The 21,473-nt window shown below is 41.6% G+C and overlaps 1 protein-coding gene across 3 annotated transcripts in view; it reads right to left on the bottom strand.

The window, feature by feature from the left end:
• LOC309566747 (trinucleotide repeat-containing gene 6C protein-like) overlaps positions 1–21,473 on the bottom strand; it is a 456,012-nt gene that overhangs the window by 55,827 nt on the left and 378,712 nt on the right. For all 3 annotated transcript variants that reach the window (XM_082272022.1, XM_082272023.1, XM_082272024.1), the window contains 2 exons: positions 2,790–2,996; positions 899–1,056 (listed from right to left, as the gene is read on the bottom strand). In XM_082272022.1, the coding sequence (XP_082128148.1) occupies positions 899–1,056; positions 2,790–2,996 (365 nt within the window). The remainder of the gene's footprint in view (positions 1–898; positions 1,057–2,789; positions 2,997–21,473) is intronic.

The following is a 21,473-nucleotide window of genomic DNA, read 5'->3' as shown; positions in this document are numbered from 1 at the left end:
AGTGACATTACTACAGTAATCAGTGCTATACATATGCACTGTTACTGTAAAAATGACACTGGCAGGGAAGGGGTTAACTTTTTTTTTAGAGGGAGGGGTTAAGTGTGTCCCTAGGGGCGTGTTTCTAACTGCGATTGGCTGTGGCTTGAGCTGTAAGAACAGTGATCAACGGTCCTACATAGCAGAACCGTATGATCACTATTCTTACACAGGGGAGAAGGACAGGCGGCTTTGTTTACATCAGTCGCCTGCCTTTCTTCCGATGTAACAGACGATCGCGAGTGCCCGCTGGACATCGGGTCCACCGGGCACAAGCGGGGGGGTCCGTGACCAAGTGGGAGCGTGCAGCATTCGGCGGCACGCACTCGCTCCCCAGAGCCTCACAGGCTAGTGACGTAACCCACGTCACTTTGCCTGTGAGGGGCTGACTGCCGCCGTATATAGTCGGGCGGCAGTCGGCAAGTGGTTAATATGTTAAAGGAAAAAACATTTTCAAAAATAAAATCTGATTAAAAAAAAAAAAAAAAAAAAAAAACCTAGTTGAGTGACATCAGATTCCACATAAGGATTGCGGTTTTATCACTTCCCAATGAAGCAGCAGCACAGTACTAATTAAGTCATCAAATGCTCTTCGACTGACAGCACTTTTCGAATCCAGTCTGATTGGCTGACACTGTTGGCCCTCTTTCCCACACTGCTGCGATGTAGGTATTACAAGAAGCCAATATAACCTTCAAGCTTAGGTACTTATACCAGCTGTATATAAACATATGGTTAAAGTAATGAGTTTTAATGACTTTGTAGCTACATAAAATGGTGCATTTTAGATCTGTCTAGAGTTGAGCATTATTGTATTGCATGTTAATAGGTGGTAATGCAATTCAGTAAATATGGATACCTTGGAAAGTCCTTTCTTGGGGCCATTGCACCAAGAATTGCAAGAATTACTATCTTGGGAAGCAGCATTATTCCACATATCACTTTCTTCATCATCCCACTGGCTGAGGCCAACGTCTTCTCCTCCACCACTCCAGCCTTCTTGCATAGATTTTTGAGCTAAAAAAAAAAAAAAAAAAACATTTTAGGAGTTGAAAAAAAATAGGTCTCCCAATCTTCACAAATGAAAAAAACAAATGCAAAAGTAGATGCTGTGTTCAAAGAATTTTCATTGACATTTGGAATAGGTTTATGTTTACTCAGCAGTTTTTTTCCTGACACCTGAACCCTAAAGATTGTCACCCACTTCTGGCACCTGACCATCTTGGCAGCTAGGCCTGAGCATTGCATCATGGGAGGTGGTCACATGTTCTCCCATATCCAGAAGCACCAGGTATTTTTCTGTGGCTGCAACAGAGGGAGGAGCGATTCAAGAGAAGTAAAGGGAAGTATGGTTGGGGTGGGATTGAAAGAGTCCCTGTAGCTCTGAATGGGGAAGGTCAGAGTGTCTGTAAGAGAAAAAGGAAATCAAAGTGGAACGTCAACTAAACCTGTCCCTGGTTTCAAATGGAGAAGGGTTAGTACTTTTATTTATTATGGTCTGTGTCCTTGATTCACACTCACTTTTGTTTTGGTGATCCTTGTCATTGTGACAAAATGATCAGAAATCTGATGTTTTACAGCTTTCAACAGAAGAATATAGGGAACGTCTCTCAATGGAGACATCCTTACTCCTACCAAAAGCGAGAGCTCTTACTTTTTCAGTTCGACTTTTACTGAAGTTGCTGAGTGAAAAATTGTTGGCTGAACAGCATCTGCATTTAATCTAATGCAGGCACTGTTTGAGCATTCGGACAGCTGTCAGGTGGATGCAGTATCAATTCGATGCCCACACCACCTCAAAAACAGAACTGAGTGATCAAACATTGATGATTGCTCAGCTCTCAGGCTTCAGACTGCAGAGAGTCGGTGACTATCAGTCACCGGCTCTGTCTCTCCAGCGCTGGGTTGTTGAGGGGTTGTTGAGGCAGCTGTCTCAAGCTCCCTGAGACTTGCTAGGAGGCTGAGCCAGCTGTTAGTCCATATGGTCGGGATCTTTTCAGAGCCTTGAGCGGCTCAGTGATGTTGGCTGAAAACGGGTCCCAGGAGTGCAGAACGAACTGCACTCCTGTGATCCCCAGAAGAATTATAGCCAAAATAGCTTCTCCTTTAAAGAGTTCATCCATGTGCACTGGTAACATATATGGAGTAGTTCCTTGGATTTCCTTTGTTCAGGCCGCAGCCTGAATGAAATCTAGGTGTATGGTCAGCTTTAGAAAAAAAAGATAACCTCCCCAAATGTAATTAAAGTGATTGTAAAGTCTCTTTTTTTCTATAAAAATGACAAACATGTTATACTTACCGGCTCTGCGCACAGAGCAGCCTACATACTCCTCTTCTCGGGTCCCTGGCTGGAGCTCCTGGCCCCTCCCTCCTGTTGAGTGCCCCCACAGCAAGCAGCTTGCTATGGGGACACCCGAGCCGAGCTACAGCTCCATGTATCAATTCAGACACAGAGCTGTAGTTCGGTTCCTCCCTTTTCCTCCCGATTGGTTATCAGAGGTTGATTGACAGCAGCGGGAGCCAATGGCGCCACAGTTGGGTCTCAGCCAATCAGAAGAGAGAGACAGCTGAAGCACTCCTGGACATCGCTGGATAGAGAGGGGGTTCGGTAAGTATTGTGGGGTGGGGGGGGCTGAGGGCACACAGAAGGCTTTTTATCTTAACGCATACAATTCATTAAGATATTAAAAAAAAACCTTCTGCCTTTACAATCCCTTTAATAGAATAAGAGAATGTTCTCATTTACAAACCTGGTTTGCACAGCGAAGGGGCAGCAGCTGGAGCATTTGTCCTGCCATAATTTCCAGATGATTCTGCAGCACCATCCACCCATCCTGAACCACTATTGGAGGGCTTTCCCCATGCAGAAGTGCCATTGTCAACTGAAGCAGACGGAGATGGGGGCTCCCCCCAAGGGTTTTCGGCTTTAGAGTGGACAGGAGGCATATCTCCCCAGCCTGCATAAAAGTACACAAAATACATGGTTTATCTCACATATAGTAACAATAGATTCATTTAAAGAGCACCTACTTATAAAAACGCAAAAAATAGTGGCTAATGTGTTCTTATATTTACATTTTTATGGCTGGGATTTACAGCAATGTAACTGTTGTCTGTAGTACAGTCGTGCCCAAGAGGAGAACCAGCATTGTGGGTTGGATGAAGCTGCAGTCTGGTTGTGAGAAACATTACAACTTGCACCGACAGCAGCTGTGGCTCAGAAAACTAGTCTCTAACAAGAGCATGGAGGAGGATACATCAACAGATTACAGATGAGCTTTCAAGAACAAAAGTTTTATGAAGTTAAGCCATCACACAAGTACAAAATATTAACTGAAGTTGTAAATGGCTTTAACGTTTCAAGAGATCTTGAAATAAATTCTCCACTTCGCTTACGAATTGTTGGAAAAGGATAGAATACATGATAAATCATGAAAAAGCGCATGGCTTTTACTTTTACTATAATGCTTGCTACACCTTTAAAATGTTTTTTTTTTTTTTTTTTTTTTTTTTAACACAAGAAGTTTTTTACTTACCTCCTCTACACAACAATATTGTACAAATCAGTCCCATCAGCGTTATCCACATCTTCCTGCAAGTGCCCCCATAGCAAGCTGTGCGCTATAAGGACATCATTGGTGGTGTGCTCCAAAACTGGGCTGCGTCTATGGACACACACAGCACAGCTTAGCCATCCGGCTCACAAGACTTACAGCAGCAGGAGGCAATGATTTCCACTGCTCTAAGTCTGTCCTGTAAGCGCAGAATGCATTAAAAAATTATTTTACTTTAGAACCTATTTAGGCTGCAGTATCACAAGAATTTGTATATCTGCAAATCTGACACTGGGAGAATTTTCATATCTGCAAATCTGTGGTCAGCCAGCACAAATAAGGATCTTCTGCTGCACCGACAGGTTCCATAGGCACAAACACCAACATACAGCAGCTAAAAAGATTTTGCATTTAAGTCGTCAAATAAAAAAGTTATAATCCGCAGTAGTAAAAACATTTCAAAATGCTATATTTAAGATTACAGGTTGCACGAAACCTCAGTACACAAAAGAAGTTGAAAAGACAATGATATGCTTAGGGGAAATGGGGGTGACCTCTGACAAAATGGAAAAATGAAATGAAAAATGATTTGATTTAAAGGAAGATGTATACTTCTTTATCATGATAGCACCAGATAAGGAAGCACAGTAGTTTTATAGCCGACACCATCAATAGGACAGGAATTCTCATGCCACCATCCGCTTTGGCAAAAACGTATTACCATTGGATATCACGGTTGGCCAGAGGTTATACAGAGATGGGAAGCCCTTGCTTCCTTGAAGCACTTCCGCTTTGTCGCAGGAGGGAACGGGTTCATGGACTACTTGACCTGTTCACTGAGCAAACCAGGTTCACAAGTAAAGAACCCAATTTTTTTTTTTTTTCCCCCATGTTTCAGGTTTGCCCAAGCCTATTCTTCAACCAATTCAGTGAGACAAATAGACCAATATAGCCATCTGAAAGGGTTGTCGGTCTGTTCTGCTGGACTTTACAGATATCAGTTACATATCTGTAGTGTCTATGGAGCTCTGCAATATATCAAACACCACCTAAGTCATTCATGTCAAATAGCTTATAAAGGGTTGTATATCCGAGCATTAAGGAATACATTCTAGGAAAGCTCTACAAGTGGTGGATTAAGAAGACTTGTGTATTGTGTAAACACAGAAATGATTTACCACAACCTTTTAATAGATGTTCAGTAGTCATCTGAACATCTTCTATAATCTACATAATCTACATATTCAATAAGCCTGAAACAAAGTGGATGTTGTCCCCTCTGATATAAATCCAGTACCAATCACACTGAATGGCAGCCATGCACAATAAAAAAAAAAAAAAAAAAAAAAAAAAAAACTAGCCGTCCACCGATAGTCACTTCCAATGCTTGGTAGGGATGTAACGATATCGAAGATATCGCGATATCGTATCGTCGTGGTCGTCTCAATATCGTCGTGGTCGTGTCTCGATATTGTCGTGGTTGGGTTACAATATTATAGACCAGAGTTTAAGGATTTTTTTTACTGTTTTTTTTTTTTTCTTGCAATGTAGATATTTTGATCTTTCTGATGAAAAACGTGAACATAAGCTAAATGATAGGTCAGTGTTTTTTTTTAAAGGCTTTTTGACTGACTATTTTATTTAAGTTTAAGTTATGTTCCTAAATACCAGTTTTAACCACTTGCCGACCGCCGCACGACTATCTACGGCGGCGGTCAGCCCCTCACAGGCAAAGTGACGTAGGTCTACGTCGCTCGCCTGTGAGGGTTTAGGGAGCGAGCGCGCGCCGCCGGAGGCGCGCTCCCGCTTCCGCGTGGTCACGGACCCCCCCGCGCGTGTGACCGGCGGACCCGATCGCCGCCGGCCACTCTGCGATCGGCGGGGGAGAGGGAGAAAGTCAGGCAGCTTGTGTAAACAAGCTGCCTGTCATTCTCCTCTCTGTATGAGAGCTGATCACATGGATCTACTATGTAGATCCATTGATCACTCTGCATACAGTTGAAGCCACAGCCAATCACAGTTAGAATCACGCCCCTAGGGACACACACAGCCCCTCCCTCTCAAATAAAGTTAACCCCTTCACTACCAGTGTATTTTTACAGTAACAGTGCATATATATAGCACTGATTACTGTAGAAATGTCACTGTTAACCCCAAAAGTGTCAAAAATGTCAGTCAAGGGTCCGATCTTTCCGCCGCAATGTCGCAGTACCGCAAAAAAAAAAAAAATCGCAGATCGCCGCCATTACGCGTTAAAAAAAAAAAAACAACAAAAATGACAAAAATCTTTCCCTTTGTTAGTAAACGCAATAACTTTTGCGCAAACCAATCAAAATACGCTTTTTGCGATTTTTTTTACCAAACATAGGTAGCATAAAACAAATTGGCCGAAAATATTAAAAAATTTTGATTTTTACATTTTTTTTGGGGGAATTTCATATAAAAAAAAGGGAAAAATATTGCTATTTTTGCAAAATTTACGCTCTTTTTTTGTTTATAGCGCGTGATCAAAAAATCGCACAGGTGATCAAATACCGCCAAAAGAAAGCTCTGTTTGTGGGAAAAAAAGGACGCCAAATTCGTTTAGGTACAGCGTCGCACGACCGCGCAATTGTCCGTTAAAGTCACGCAGTGCCGAATCGCAAAATACCCTCTGGTCGTTTAGCAGCCAAATCCTCCGGGGCTTAAGTGGTTAAAAGGCTGCCTTTATTTGCCTTGCACATTTAAACCTGACTTAACTTGATCTTTGTTTGCACTTAAAGGGAATTGCCTATTGTTTGTTTACAATTGTTCTAGCTGCTTCTTAACTTGAACATTGCACAGAAGAATCAGTTATGCAGCCAAATATTACTATACAGAATATTGATGTCCCTGACTACAACTTGCACTTTAAAATCACTATGTGATCAGTGTTTTATGTTGTCATGGATCCATAAATACAACAATAAATTGCCTGTTGACTGGCAAAAGCAGAATAAATGTCGGTATTTTTTCCCTATTATCATCACAAACACTATCATGAGCTATTTAACAATACCATGAGCTTTTCCACAATATCGCAATAAATATCGTACCGTGAGGTCAATATCGAAATTGTATCGTACCGTGAGATTTTGATATCGTTACATCCCTAATGCTTGGCTCCTGCTCACTGACACGCCACTTAAATAGTGGCGGTGTCAAATACATCACAAGGGGAGGGGCCACCTACATGCTTGCCCCCCCTTTTCCTGGGCTGCATTAGGGTCTGGTATGGATTTTGGAGGGGACTTCACACAATTTTATTTTTTTTTTTTTAAGTTTTTGGTGTGAGATCCATACCAAACCGGAAAGGCCCGGTATTGACTGAAGGGAAAGCTGCATGCCCCTTTTTTTCCCCCTTTAGGGCCGGTTCACACTCTTGCGACTGGGGCGATCGCATGTAATATCGGAGCGCACTGCTCCTTCATTACATGCGATCAGATGTGCGGTGCGAATTCAGCCATACACTTTGTATGGCTAAATTCGCACTGCACCCGCACAAAAGATTCACAGGACCCTTTTTTCCAGCCGCATCAGGATCGGATCACACAGTGGTTCACACCTGTGCGATCCGATCCTGTGCGAACTGTCAGATCGCACTGCGATATGCGATCAAACTGGGGGTGTCGTTAACATTTAATTGACACCCCCTGCGTATCGCATATGGCAGTGTGAACTGCCAGATGTGCGTTTGCGATGCGGGAACAGGCTGCGAATTCGCAGCCTTCCCGCATCGCACAAGTGTGACCCGGGACTAAATGTTTTACGGTCATCTCTATTCTTTACATTCTGCTGTCAGCAGGGAATCCCAGCAGGGAGGAGTCATGGTTGCAGCCCTGAGCTGAACGGTCAGCAGTGGTAGGGATACATCATTTTTGTTGCATTTCTTTTTGATGTGAATGTACAAGTATGTAAATTGCTAGTGTTTTATAAAAAACTGTAATAAAATAATTCTAGCTTGCATATTTTTAAAAAATAGACTACCTTTTTAATATATACAGTACATTAATCAAATAATGCAGTAAGCAGATAAAAGCCAATTACAAACTAATAACCCATTTTTATTTCTTCTCTTCAGCTCAATTTCTCTTCTATTGTAGTGTAAAACCTTTTCAAATATGCAAAAAGTGCTCAGGGCTACCATAGAGCTTTATTGTATGTACGTATGTACAGGTGCGTCTCAAAAAATTGGATCATCAAAAATGTATTTCTTTCAGCAATACAATTTAAAAAGTGAAACTATTTTATAGAGTAAGAGTGATATATTTCAAGCGTTTTTAAATTTTGAGGATTATGGCTTACAGCTAGTGAAAACCTAAAATTCAGTATCTCAGAAAAATAGATTATTACACAAGACCATTTAAAAAAAGAATTTTTAATACAGAAATGTTGGCTTACTGAAAGGTATGTCCATGTACAGTATAGTATGCACTCAATACTTGGTTGGGGCTCCTTTTTCATTAATTACTGCATCAATGCAGCGTGACATGGCGGCTCTCAGCCTGTGGCAATGCTGAGGCGTTATGAAAGCCCAGGTTGCTTTGATAGTGGCCTTCAGCTTGTCTGCGTTGAGTCTGGTGTTTCTCATCTTCCTCTTGACAATACCCCACAGATTCTCTATGGGGTTTAGGTCAGGCCAGTTTGCTGGCCAATCAAGCACAGTGATACCATGATCATTAAACCAGGTATTGGTACTTTTGGCAGTGTGGGCAGGTGCCAAGTCCTGCAGGAAAAATTAAATCTGCATCTCCATAAAGCTGGTCAGCAGAGGGTAGCATGAAGTGCTCTAGAATTTCCTGGTAGAGGGCGGTGCTGACTTTGGACTTGATAAAACACAGTAGACCAACACCAGCAGATGACATGGCTCCCCAAATCATTACTGACTGTGGAAACTTCATACTGAACCACATACAAATTGGATTCTGTGCCTCTCCACTCTATAAACTCTGGGACCTCGATTTCCAAATGAAATTCAAAAATGTACTTTCATCTGAAAAGAGGACTTTGTACCACTGAGCAGCAGTCCAGTCCATTTTCTCCTTAGCTCAGGAGTGGCTTGACACAAGGAATGGGACAGTTGTAGCCCATGTTCTGGATACATCTGTGCGTGGTGGCTCTTAAAGCACTGACACCAGCCGAAGTCCACTCCTTGTGAATCTTTCCCAAATTATTGAATGGTCTTTGCTTCACAATCCTCTCAAGGCTGTGGTTGTCCCGGTTGCTTGTATACCTTTCCACCACACTTTCTCCTTTCACTCAACTTTCCATTAATATGCTTGGATACAGCACTCTGAGCAGCCAGCATCTATAGGTATGACCTTTTGTGACTTACCCTGCTTGTGGAGGGTGTCAATGACTATCTTCTGGGCAAATGTAAAGTCAGCAGTTATCACCACGATTGTGGTGTAACCTACTGAACCAGACAGAGACCATTTAAAGACTCAGGAAACCTTTAATTTCGAGTTATTTAGCTGATTTTTCACAACATTCTAATTTTCTGAGATACTGATTTTGGGTTTTCGCTAGCTGTAAGCCATCATGAAAATTCCAAGAAAGAAATGCTTGAAATCTATCACTCTGTGTGTAAAATCTATATGATATACGAGTTTCACTTTTTGAACTGAATTATTGAAATAAATTAACTTTTTGATGATATTCTAATTTTTTGAGATGCACCTGTATGTATTTATGGATGTATGTATGGGATGACATCATGATCAGTAATGGGATATCTTCTGAGAAACCTTTGAGGAAAAAGACAAAAAGCAGTGCTGCTCTTCAACGCAAGCAGACAAAAACGTCCTTATTACCAGGGGGCTAACTACAGAGAGCAATAGCACAAAGACTTTAACCACTTGTCTACTGGGCAATTTTTTTTTCATTTTTTGCACGTTAAATCTGCATTTTTTGCGAAAACTTATTAAAAAGTTTATATAATATAAAAAACTTAATATAAACCCCTCTCTGAAAGCAGAGACCCTGGAGAATAAAATGGTGGTTGTTGCATAACTTTTGCACAGTTATAAAGCAAATAGGTATTTTCAGTGAAATAATATACACAAACATTTTTTTTAATGCAAGCAAACAAAATATTATACCATTTTTTTTTTTGCAAAATATAAAAGATGGGGTCACGTCGAGTAAACAGATACCAAACATGTCAAATCTTCAAACTGCACATGCGTGTGGAATTGCAAAAATTAGGTTTACCACGATACCCGTTGTGCCACCATTGACATTTACATCACATGCTCACCCTACGTTGCACTTTTTATGTAGGGTGTAATGCAGGGGTGATTGAATTATTTGTAGTTATTTTATACAATTCTCTCTTCTTCCTTTTTACTTACTGCTATCACAAGTGGGCTAACAAGCCCCCTATATGATCGCATGGGAAGGTGAAAGTCACTGTTTATAAAGGCAATGGGGAACCATTAGACCCACAAATGTCTCCACTGCTCTCCAATGCAGCTATTCCTGCACAAATCGCCCATTTGAGAGCCCTGTAAAAGTTATCAGGCAACAACTGGAGCCAAAACAATCAATTTTAACTATCTTGGGTACCTTACAATTGCTAAACCATTACAAAGGACTCTGCCCCCACCTATAACTGGCCTTCATTGCAAAGAACACATGGAAGGACATACTGGATGCCTTTGCTGTTGTACCATTGGCTGGGCGTCCATTATGCCCCCAAGTACCTTTAGGAGGGTTGGGCCACCTCCAGGCTTACCTTCCCCCTAGCTATCCATTAGCTTGCATGTGCTTCCACTGTACTGTGAAGACTCTCAGAAATTTACAAGCGTTAGGACTGCAGGTAATACAGGGTGCCGTGGAGTGGCCCTGCAGCTTACACATGCGTTTTCAAATGTGTGCTAACTAAACCCCTGTTTTGACACAAACTGTTAGACAGGTTAATTTGGTTGGTAATCAAACTGCTTAGAAAATTGAACTGGGAATTTTTTTTTTTTGGTTTGTCTCAAACCATTACAAGGGCCCCGTTTTAAGCACGTAAGCTTATAATACACTGGAAATCAACTGATCCACCCACGTTCCGAATGTGAAGTACATGGGTGACACCCTGATCGTAGCAATTTATTTACCAGCACAGAGGGTGCCCGATTAGGGCCATAGTATGGCATGCACAGGCAATATGGAGATCACAGGTGTCTGCCATCAGCCACGGCCAGAAAGCCTGTACATAACAGGCGCCATAGCTGTGTGTGTAAGTGCCATCAAGCAGGTACATGCTGTTATGGACCAGTAATTGCGCAGTAGTTTTTCAAACAAATTTTTGGGGGAAAAATACACTTTGTTGGCTTTTAATGCAAAAAATAAAAAATAATACATAACCAAATTTTATTGTAAAATATAAAAGATGAGGTTACACTGAGTAAAGAGATACCAAACATTTTCACACTGTAAAATTAAGCATGCCCGTGCAATGGCGACAAACTATGTTAAATTTAGAGCACATCCTCTCCCACTGCCTGTAAATGCAATAAGTGGCTAGTTAGCCACTAGGATTGCTTTAACCACTTCCTTACCACTGGACGTCATATGACGTCCTGGGATTTAAGTGGGGATATCTGAATGATGGGTGCAGCTGCAGGCATCATTCAGATATTTTTTTCAGCCGGCGATTCCCTTCACCATATGAACAATCATAGCGGCTGTTCAGCTGCTTGATCATTCGCACCTGTGCGATCGGTGAGCCGGAGAAGGAATCGGCCACCAGCGGAAGTACATCATATAGACTGCAAGGACCAGATGGTCCCCGGCAGTCTCTGAATCTCGGAGGCCAGGCAGTTTTCAATACTGCCGGATCTCGGCTGAATAGCCAAAATAATTTTTTTATATTTATTTTTTTTTATTTCAGGCTTTCCAGCCTGTAGGAGAGATCCGAGGTCTTATTGACCCCAGATCTCTCCATAAAGAGGACCTGTCATTCACTATTCCTATTACAAGGGATCATTACATTCCTTTTAATAGGAATAAAAGTGATAAAATAAAAAAAAAAAATTAAAAAGGGAAAGTAAAAAAAAAAAAAAAAATTAAAAGTGCCCCCCGTCCCGGCGTGCTCGCACGCGGAAGCGAACGCATGCGTTCGTCGCGGCCACATATGTACACGACATTCAATCCATATGTGAGGTATCGCTGCGAACGTTCGTGCGAGAGCAACAATTCTAGCCCAAGACCTCCACTGTAACTCTAAACTGGTAACCTGTAAAAATGTTTGAAAGCGTCGCCTATAGAGATTTTTAAGTACCGAAGTTTGGCGTTATTCCACGGGTGTGCGCAATTTTAAAGCGTGACATGTTAGGTATTCATTTAACCGGAACATCTTTCACATTATACAAAAAAATTGGGCTTTAAAAAATTTTAGGGATTTTTCTATTTTAATTCATGAAACTGTTTTTTTTAAATGCATTTGAAAAATTTCTGCGCAAATACCGTGTGACAAAAAAAGTTGCAATGACCGCCATTTTATTCCCTAGGGTTTCTGCTAAAATATATAATGTTTGGGGGTCCGAGTAATTTTCTAGCAAAAAAATTATGATTTTTAAATGTAGGAGCGGAGTGCCAGAAAATGCCCTGTATGGAAGTGGTTAACAAGAGAGTCCGACCACTGGCTCTAAAATTGAACAGTACTGGGATGATGGCTGCATCTGCAGGCACCATCCCAGTATACCCACTTGAGGTCCAGTGGATCTGCTAATCGCCAGTGCAATGCTTTCCAAGCTCCTGCTACAAACAAAAAATAAATGCACATTGTTTTACCTGCAAAAAAAATGTGCAGTAATTTTTAAAAAAAAGTAAACATCCTTTAACCTCCCTGCCGGTATGTTTCTTTTGGATTTTAGTTGCTGAAAGCGGTACCATTATTTTGCATGTAATTCTTGTGAATGAGCAGCCCAAACCAACTGTATACATTATATTATGTATATATATATAAAAATGTATACAGTTGGTTTGGGCTGCTCATTCACAAGAATTACATTATATATATTATATATACACACACACACACACACACACACACACACACACACATTATATATATATATATATATATATATATATATATATATATATATACATATACATATACACATATACATATACATATACATATACACATACACATACACACACACACAATATATATAAATAATTACATAAAAAGTACAGTAAAACTGCAGGAAAGGACACTGGGGGGCAAACAAATATGATTTTTTTTTACTTTGAATAGAATCAGTGTGTTTGGTGTGTTTTTACATTTGAATTTGCCGCCGGTTTCACCCCCCTGCGAACTTCACGTCGCAGGAGACGGAAGTCGGGGCACGGAGACGATCGGGAGGAAGATCCGCCGCGGGACACACCGATGGATCCCGGTGACAAGGTAAGTAACCCTGCTTACAGGATCCAGCGATGCTTCTGGTGGTACCCCGAGTGTGGCTCAGGGTTACCGCTTTTGGCTCTGAAACTTAACCCCGAGCCACGCTCGGGAATACCGCTAAGAAGGTTAATGCATTGATAATACTCTTGGAGTACTGAAGAGAACTCATTTAAAGTGGTTCTAAAGGCAGGTGGTTTTTTTTTTTTCTATTTTTAATCTAAAGTGTCACTAAATCCACATAAATAAAAAAAAAAAAAAAAAAAAAAAACCCACCATCAATAAATGCTTTATTACATGCTGTTCATACGCAATCACTATGGAATTTGTTTTCTATATTCTGCAAAAAACCTGGTTGATCCTGCTGCTCTCTATCTCCATCTTCTGTTCGAGTCCCTTGAGTTTCTATGCCGAGTATTTCCTCCCCATCACATCTGAGCAGCCCATGCTACTATAGAGTTACCGTATATACTCGAGTATAAGCCGTCTTTTTCAGCACATTTTTTATGCTGAAAAAGCACCCCTCGGCTTATACTCGAGTGAGAAAACAAAATGTAAATGGGGAAATGCCAGGAACGATCAGGAATGACTTTTAATCACCCCCGACCCCCCCCCCCCGCCCCGCATCCACCGCCATTAATACGGTAATATGCCCGAACAACATGACCCGCCGCTTGACTCCTCTGTAGCAGAAGAGCGGAGGAGACAGTCAGCGGTGAGTCAGTGGACGAGCTGCGCCCGCACATCACACTGTGGGAGGAGTCAGTGCTGGCAGCCGCGCTGCTGAAGAAGTGAGCTGCCCGGGCCGGGAGGCACTGAGGGAACCCGAACACCTGCATTACCACATTACCACCATCTGCACTTCAGCACATGAGCAGCATCCAGCACCCCAAGGTTCTTCTAATATTATATTTTAGTTTAATATATATATATATATATATATATATATATATATAGTTTATTTTATATATTTTTATTTACTTAATATTTATGGTTGACCTGGGTTGAGGGGGGGGGGGGTTGGAGGTGTAGGCCTAATGTGAGTTGAGGGGGGTTGGAGGTGAAGCCCTAATGCGGGTTGAGAAGGGGGGGGAGGGGGAGTGGAGGTGGGGTGAAGGCCTAATTTGGGTTGAGGGGGGGGGGGTTGGAGGTGGAGGTGTAATGTATGTGCTGTAATGTACCACTGAGCACAACTCAAAGTTTTCTTTTTTAATATTACATTTATTATATTTTATAGATTTTTATGGTAATATTTCTCTTTATGGTTGACCTGGGTTGAGGGGGGGGGGGGGGGGGAGGCCTAATGTACTGTGTAATGTACTGTGTTAATGGTATCCATTTTTATTTTTTAAATTTACCAGTAGCTGCTGCATTTCCCACCCTAGGCTTATACTCGAGTCAATCATTTTTCCTTTTTTCTTGTGGTAAAATTAGGGGCCTCGGCTTATATTCGGGTCGGCTTATACTCGAGTATATACGGTATACACCATGGCGTATACACAGTGTTCAATGACAGCCCACTCCATTCCTCCGCCTCCATGCCTACTAACCAGTTAAACATAATGGGGATGGTATATTACATGTAGATTAAGGAATCACCTCCCTCTTATTCCAAGATACCGGCTGGAGGTGTGTGACACGGCCTGTGACTTGCAGAAATCCACCCACACAATGGTATTTCCACAAAAAATAGATTTGATTCCAAATCAATATTTGTTTGACAATTTAAGGGTCCATTCACACTAGCGCGACTTGTCAGGCGACTTGGTCGCCTGACAAGTCGCGGTCGGTTGCTCGCCATTGAATAGTACAGGACCCGTTCTAATAGGAGCGACACAAGTCTCTCTGACTTAGAAAAAGGGTCCTGTACTACTTTGGGGCGACCTGGAGGCGACTTGCATTGACTTCAATTATATGAAGTCTGTGCAAGTCGCGCTGAGGTCGCCCCACAAAATCCTGTCGCGGCAGTATGAATGGGCTGTAAAACATTTTTTTAATATTTAATTTTACTTTCTTCCTATTACTTTTTTTTTTTTTTACTTTATTTTATATTTTACTTGCAGCAGAGAACTAGAAGATCATCCTGCTTATATTTCCCTGCAGGCAGGCTGGGAAAGATCTGTAACAGTTGTATATGGATTAGGAAAAAGGGAACTTTGATGTTTCTTTATTAAAATAATTCTAGTGGCATCATTCACATACAGAAATGGAAGAGACAATGTAAATTAAACAGGTGTAGCTCCAACTCCCTATACTTACCTGAGCCCTAGGTTGATCCAGCTCACACAGCAGCATGAGCCATTAGCTCCTGCTGCTGTCAATCATAGCCAGCAAGCCAATGAGGGATAAAGAACAGAAATCTAAATCCTGTGAAATGTAAAACTGCTGCCTTATATGTGTCTGTGTGTCTATTAAGATATTTGCCTGGAGTTCAGCTGAAAAAAAAACACAACTGTGGTAGACCGCGTTGGGAAATAAAACACAAGGAGATAGGCGATTATTTGGTACGGTGATCTTTACTGTATGTAGAGGTATAAAATAATATATAGCTGTAGTGGATATTCTTCTTTTCACAAAAGCTGCTGAGTAAACATTTTACAAACTCACTATGTAAATAAAAATCAATTTTTAAACTTTTAAAAACTACAAAGTGTCCACTTGAATACTAATTAATGTGTGCAAACAGTAGAAAGGGAAATATTGGTATAAAAGGACAGAGATGACAAGTTGTGCAGTGTTGTACAAGTGGCACATTATGTTCCTTGGCTTACATAGGCACAGAGTTTTACATGTTCCTGGAAGTGGCAGGCTCACATTTTTAACTGTGTGAGCTCTTCTGCGCTTCAATTTACACACATTGCAACAAGGAAGTTTCAATAAAGCATTTCCTCTGCAGGTTTTTGAATCAATATAAATTTGTTGATTGACAACAGCTTAGGCTGTATGCATTTATTTAAAAGTGAAAAAAAAAAAAAAAAAAATTAAAAATATACACTGCTCAAGAAAAAAAAAAAAAAAAAGAAGACCAAGGAACACATCAGATCTTAATGGGAAAAAAAATCATGTTAGAGTTCTATACTGATATGGACTGGGTAATGTGTTAGGAATGACAGGATGCCACATCATTTGATGGAAATGAAAATTATCAACGTACAGAGGGCTGAATTCAAAGACACCCCAAAAAAAAAAAAAAAAAAACCATGATGCAGCAGGCCAGTCATTTTTGCTGAAATTTCATTGCAGCAACTCAAAATGGTACTCCACTGGCCCCCACGTGCTTGTATGCATGCCTGACAATGTCGGGGCATGCTCCTAATAAGACGGATGGTGTCCTAGGGTATTTCCTCCCAGATCTGGACCAGGGCATCACTGAGCTCTTGAAAAGACGCAACCTGGCGGTGTCAGATGGACCGAAACAATGTCCTAGAGATGTTCTTTTGGATTTAGGTCAAGCGATTGTGGAGGACATTGAATGGTATCAATTCCTTCAACCTGCAGGAACTGGATGCATACTCTCGCCACGAGGCCGGGCATTGTCGAACCCAGGACCCACTGCACCAGTGTAGGGTCTGACAATGGGTCCAAGGATTTAATCCTGATACCTAATGCCAGTCAGGGTGCCATTGTCTACCCTGTAGAGGTCTGTGTGCCCCCATGACCATCACTTGTTGCCAGCAGTTTAGACATTGGCTGTGTGTGGATTTATTTTGAGGGGACAGCAAATGTATACTGTTTTACAAGCTGTACACTCACTACTTTACATTGTAGCAAAGTGTCATTTCTTCAGTGTTGTCACATGAAAAAATAGAATATTTACAAAAATGTGAGGGGTGTACTCACTTTTGTGCGATACTGATTATATAATATATATATATATATATATATATACACACACACACACACACATACACACACACACACACACATATACACACACAACCACATTTTATATATACACACACACACACACACATACAGGTGCAGCTTTTAAAATTAGAACATCAAAAAGTTATTTCAGTAATTCAATTCAAAAACTGAAACTCGTATTTATATATATATATATATATATATATATATATATATATATATATATATATATATATATATATATATATATATATATATATATATATAAGTGCATTACACACCAAGTGATATTTTAAGCATTTCTTTCTTTTACATACGATTATGGCTTACAGCTAGTGAAAACCCAAAATTCAGTATCTCAGAAAATTACATTACATAAGACCAAAAAAAAAAAAAAAAAAAAGGTCTTTTAATACAGAAATGTTGGTTTACTGAAAAGTATGTCCATGTACAGTATAGTATGCACTCAATACTTGGTCAGGGCTCCTTTTGCATGAATTACTGCATTAATGCGGCATGGCATGGAGGCGATCAGCCTGTGCCACTGCTGCGTTATGGAAGCTCAGGTTGCTTTGGTAGTGGCCTTCACTTCACATGCAACTTGTATTCTGTGCCTCTCCAGTCTTCCTACAGAATCTGGGACCTTGATCTCCAAATGAAATCCAACATTTTCAACAGTCAGTGATGATTTTGGGAGCCATGTTATCTGCGTTTTATCAAGTACAAAGTCAGCGCAGCCCTCTACCAGGAAATTCTAGAGCACTTCATGCTACCCGCTGCTGACCAGCTTTATGGCGATGCGATTTTATTTTCCAACAGGACTTGGCACCTGTACACACTGCCAAACGTATCACTGTCTAGTTTTATGATCATGGTATTCCTGTGCTTGATTTGCCAGCAAACTCGCCTGACCTAAACCCCATAGAGAATCTGTGGGGCATTGTCAAGAGAAAGATGACAGATACCAGACCCAATAATGCAGACGAGCTTAAGGCCACTATCAAAGCAACTTGGGCATCCATAACACCTCAACAGTGCCATAGACTGATCACCTCCATGCCACGCCGCATTGATGCAGTATTTCATGCAAAAGGAGCCCCGACCAAGTATTCAGTGCATACTATACTGTACATGGACATACTTTCAGTAAGCCAAGATTTGTTTATTAAAAATCCTGTTTTTAGTTGGTCTTATGTAATCTATTTTTCTGAGATACTGAATTTTAGGTTTTCACTAGCTGTAAGCCATATCCATCAAAATTAAATGAAATGCTTGAAATATATCACTCCGTGTGTAACGCATCTATAGAAAAAATAGGAGTTTCACTTTTTGAATTGAATTACAGAAGAAATTAACCATTTGATGATATTCTAGTTTTATGAGATGCACCTATACATACACACACACACACACACACACACACACACACACACACACACACACACTTACAGTGCCTTGCAAAATTATTCACCCCCTTGACTTTTTACCTATTTTGTTACATTACAGCCTTAAGTTCAATGTTTTGTTAATCTGAATTTTATGTGATGTATCAGAACACAATAGTCTAAGTTGGTGAAGTGAAATGAGAAAAATATATACATAAAACCATTTTTTTAGAAATCGAAAACAAAAAATTTTGCATGTGCGTATGTATTCACCCCCTTTGTTAAGAAGCCAAAAAAAAGCTCTGGTGCAACCAATTACCTTCAGAAGTCACATAATTAGTGAAATGTCCACCTGTGTGCAATCTAAGTGTCACATGATCTGTCATTACATATATACACTTTTTTTGAAAGGCCCCAGAGGCTGCAACACCTAAGCAAGAGGCACCATTAACCAAACACTGCCATGAAGACCAAGGAACTCTCCAAACAAGTAAGGGACAATGTTGTTGAGAAGTAAAAGTTAGGGTTAGATTATAAAAAAATATCCAAATCTTTGATGATCCCCAGGAGCACCATCAAATCTATCATAACCAAATGGAAAGAACATGGCACAACAGAAAACCTGCCAAGAGATGACTGCCAACCCAAACTCACGGACCGGGCAAGGAGGGCATCAATCAAAGAGGGAGCACAGAGACCTAAGGTAACCCTGGAGGAGCTGCAGAGTTCCACAGCAGAGACTGGAGTATCTGTACATAGGACGACAATAAGCCGTACGCTCCATAGAGTTGGGCTTTATGGCAGAGGGGACAGAAGCAAGCCATTACTTTCAGCGAAAAAATAAAATGGCACGTTTTGAGTTTGTGAAAAGGCATGTGGGAGACTTCCAAAAACGTATGGAGGAAGGTGCTCTGGTCTGATGAGACTAAAATTGAACTTTTGGGCCATCAAAGAAAACGCTATGTCTGTCGCAAACCCAACACATCACATCACCCAAAGAACATCATTCCCCACAGTGAAACATGGTGGTGGCAGCTGTGGGGATGTTTTTCAGCAGCCGGGACTAAATCAGAGTTGGAGGAAAGATGGATGGAGCTAAACACAGGGAAATTCTTGGGCAAAACCTATACCACTCTGTGCGGGATTTGAGGCTATGAAGGAGGTTCAACTTCCAGCAGGACAAGGACCCCAAACACACTGCTAAAGTAACACTTGAGAGGTTTAAGGGGAAACATGTAAATGTGTTGGAATGGCCTAGTCAAATCCCAGAACTCAATCCAATAGAAAATCTGTGGTCAGACTTAGACAGAAGTTTGCTGTTCACAAGCGCAAACCCTCCAACTTGAATGAGCTGGAGCAGTTTTGTAAGGAAGAATGGGCAAAAATCCCAGTGGTAAGATGTGGCAAGCTCAGAGACTTATACAAAGCCACTTGGAGCTGTGATTGCCGCAAAAGGTGGCTCTACAAAGTATTGACTTTATGGGGGTGAATAGTTATGCACATTGACTTTTTCTGTTATTTTGTCCTATTTGTTGTCTGCTTCACAATAAAAAAAAAAAAAAAAAAAAAACACACAACAACATATTCAAAGTTGTGGGCATGTTCTGTAAATTAAAAGATGCAAATCCTCAAACAATCCATGTTAATTCCAGGTTGTGAAGCATCAAAAACACGAAAAGCGCCAAGGGGGTGAATACTTTTGCAAGGCATTGTACCTATTCTAAAGCTGCCTACCTAAGGAGCAAGCTAGGCATAAGACTTGTTAAAACAAAGCAATATTTACATGGACACACCTGTAGGGGGCTGTTCCTTTGATCCAATACCCCCCTGCTATCAGCCTTCCCAACTCAGTTTGGTAGCAAGCAGTTAGAGTCCATAAAAACCCCAAAAGAGGGGCGGGGGCGGCGACTGTCAGAGAAAGGAATTTTACGGTAAGATTTTACAAAAATTCAGGTTTTCTCTTACGTCCTCTAACAGTTGCCACCCACTCATACAGTCTTCACCAATGGGATGTCCCAAAGCAGTGTAGACATGAGGGGTGGGAAACGCAACCGTCACAAAGGCAATGCAGCACCCAGGTCAGAGAAAGGAACCTTATCTGAACAGAAAGGTAAACCCTCTGGGCAACAAAAAAGCTCAACTGGAGCAACAACCCAGGAAAGCAAATAAACAAGGGGAAAACAACCCCAACAGTCAGGGACCGGCAAAGCCAGGGCCCCCTCAAGGCACTGCCGCACACAGAACTTGGCGGCCAAAGGAGGCATCTGATGCCAGAACATCAAGTTTGTAAAATTTGGAGAAGGTGTGCACGGACGACCAAGTCGCAGCTTTGCACACCTGGGCCACCGAAGCCTGATGCCAGAAGGCCCATGACGCGCTCACCGCCCTGGTAGAGTGCGCCTTGACAGGGAAGGGCGGTACCCATTCCTTAATCGAATAGGCCTGTACAATCATGTGTCTGATCCATCTTAAAATGGTTGCCGCAGACGCAGCCGTACCCTTTCCGAGGTCCCTCATCCAGATGGCGTGGGCACCTCAATATCGCAGGAATCCCCCACCCCAGACAGCGGGGGGGCCTGCAGCCAAAATAGGATGCGTCGCACAATCAAAAACCGCATGTTGAGGCATCCCGGTGAGGAAGCCACCTCGCAGGCTGTTGCCCCTGAGGACAGGGGCAGGTCGTTTAGCGGGCTATGCATGCGCCCTGGCCTAGCAAACGCTCGATGGTGGGCTGGGATTCCATAAGATCCACTGTCCTGGAGTACCAAGACGACCAGTCCGATTCCCAGCTCCGCAAACACTGTAGTCTTCCGAAGATCCGACTAACTAAGCGCAGACAAATAAAAAGCTAGTAGTGCAAAGAAAACACTTTTGCAGAAAATAAAAGTAATAAAACAGAAGAAAGGCTAAGACATGTAGCCCCAGCACAGGGAAGCCCATCTTACTCCTAACTAGGCAGAAGACAAAATGAGTTGGGAAGGCTGATAGCAGGGGGGTATTGGACCAAAGGGACAGCCCCCTACAGGTGTGTATGTAAATTGCTTTGTTTTAACAAGTCTTATGCCTAGCTTGTTCCTGTGGATAAGAGGTCAATACCCATTGGTGAAGACTGTATGAGTGGGCGGCGACTGTGAGAGGACGTAAGAGAAATGGCCTATGCCAGATTCAAAAATCCCTACAATCCTTGCTGGTAGCTTAAGCAACAAGTGC

The sequence above is a fragment of the Pelophylax lessonae genome (assembly GCF_965119305.1).
Source record: "Pelophylax lessonae genome assembly, chromosome: 11".
Taxonomy (NCBI): domain Eukaryota; kingdom Metazoa; phylum Chordata; class Amphibia; order Anura; family Ranidae; genus Pelophylax; species Pelophylax lessonae.
The sequence above is the reverse complement of the archived record's forward strand: the minus strand, read 5'-3'. Positions and strand labels throughout refer to the sequence as shown.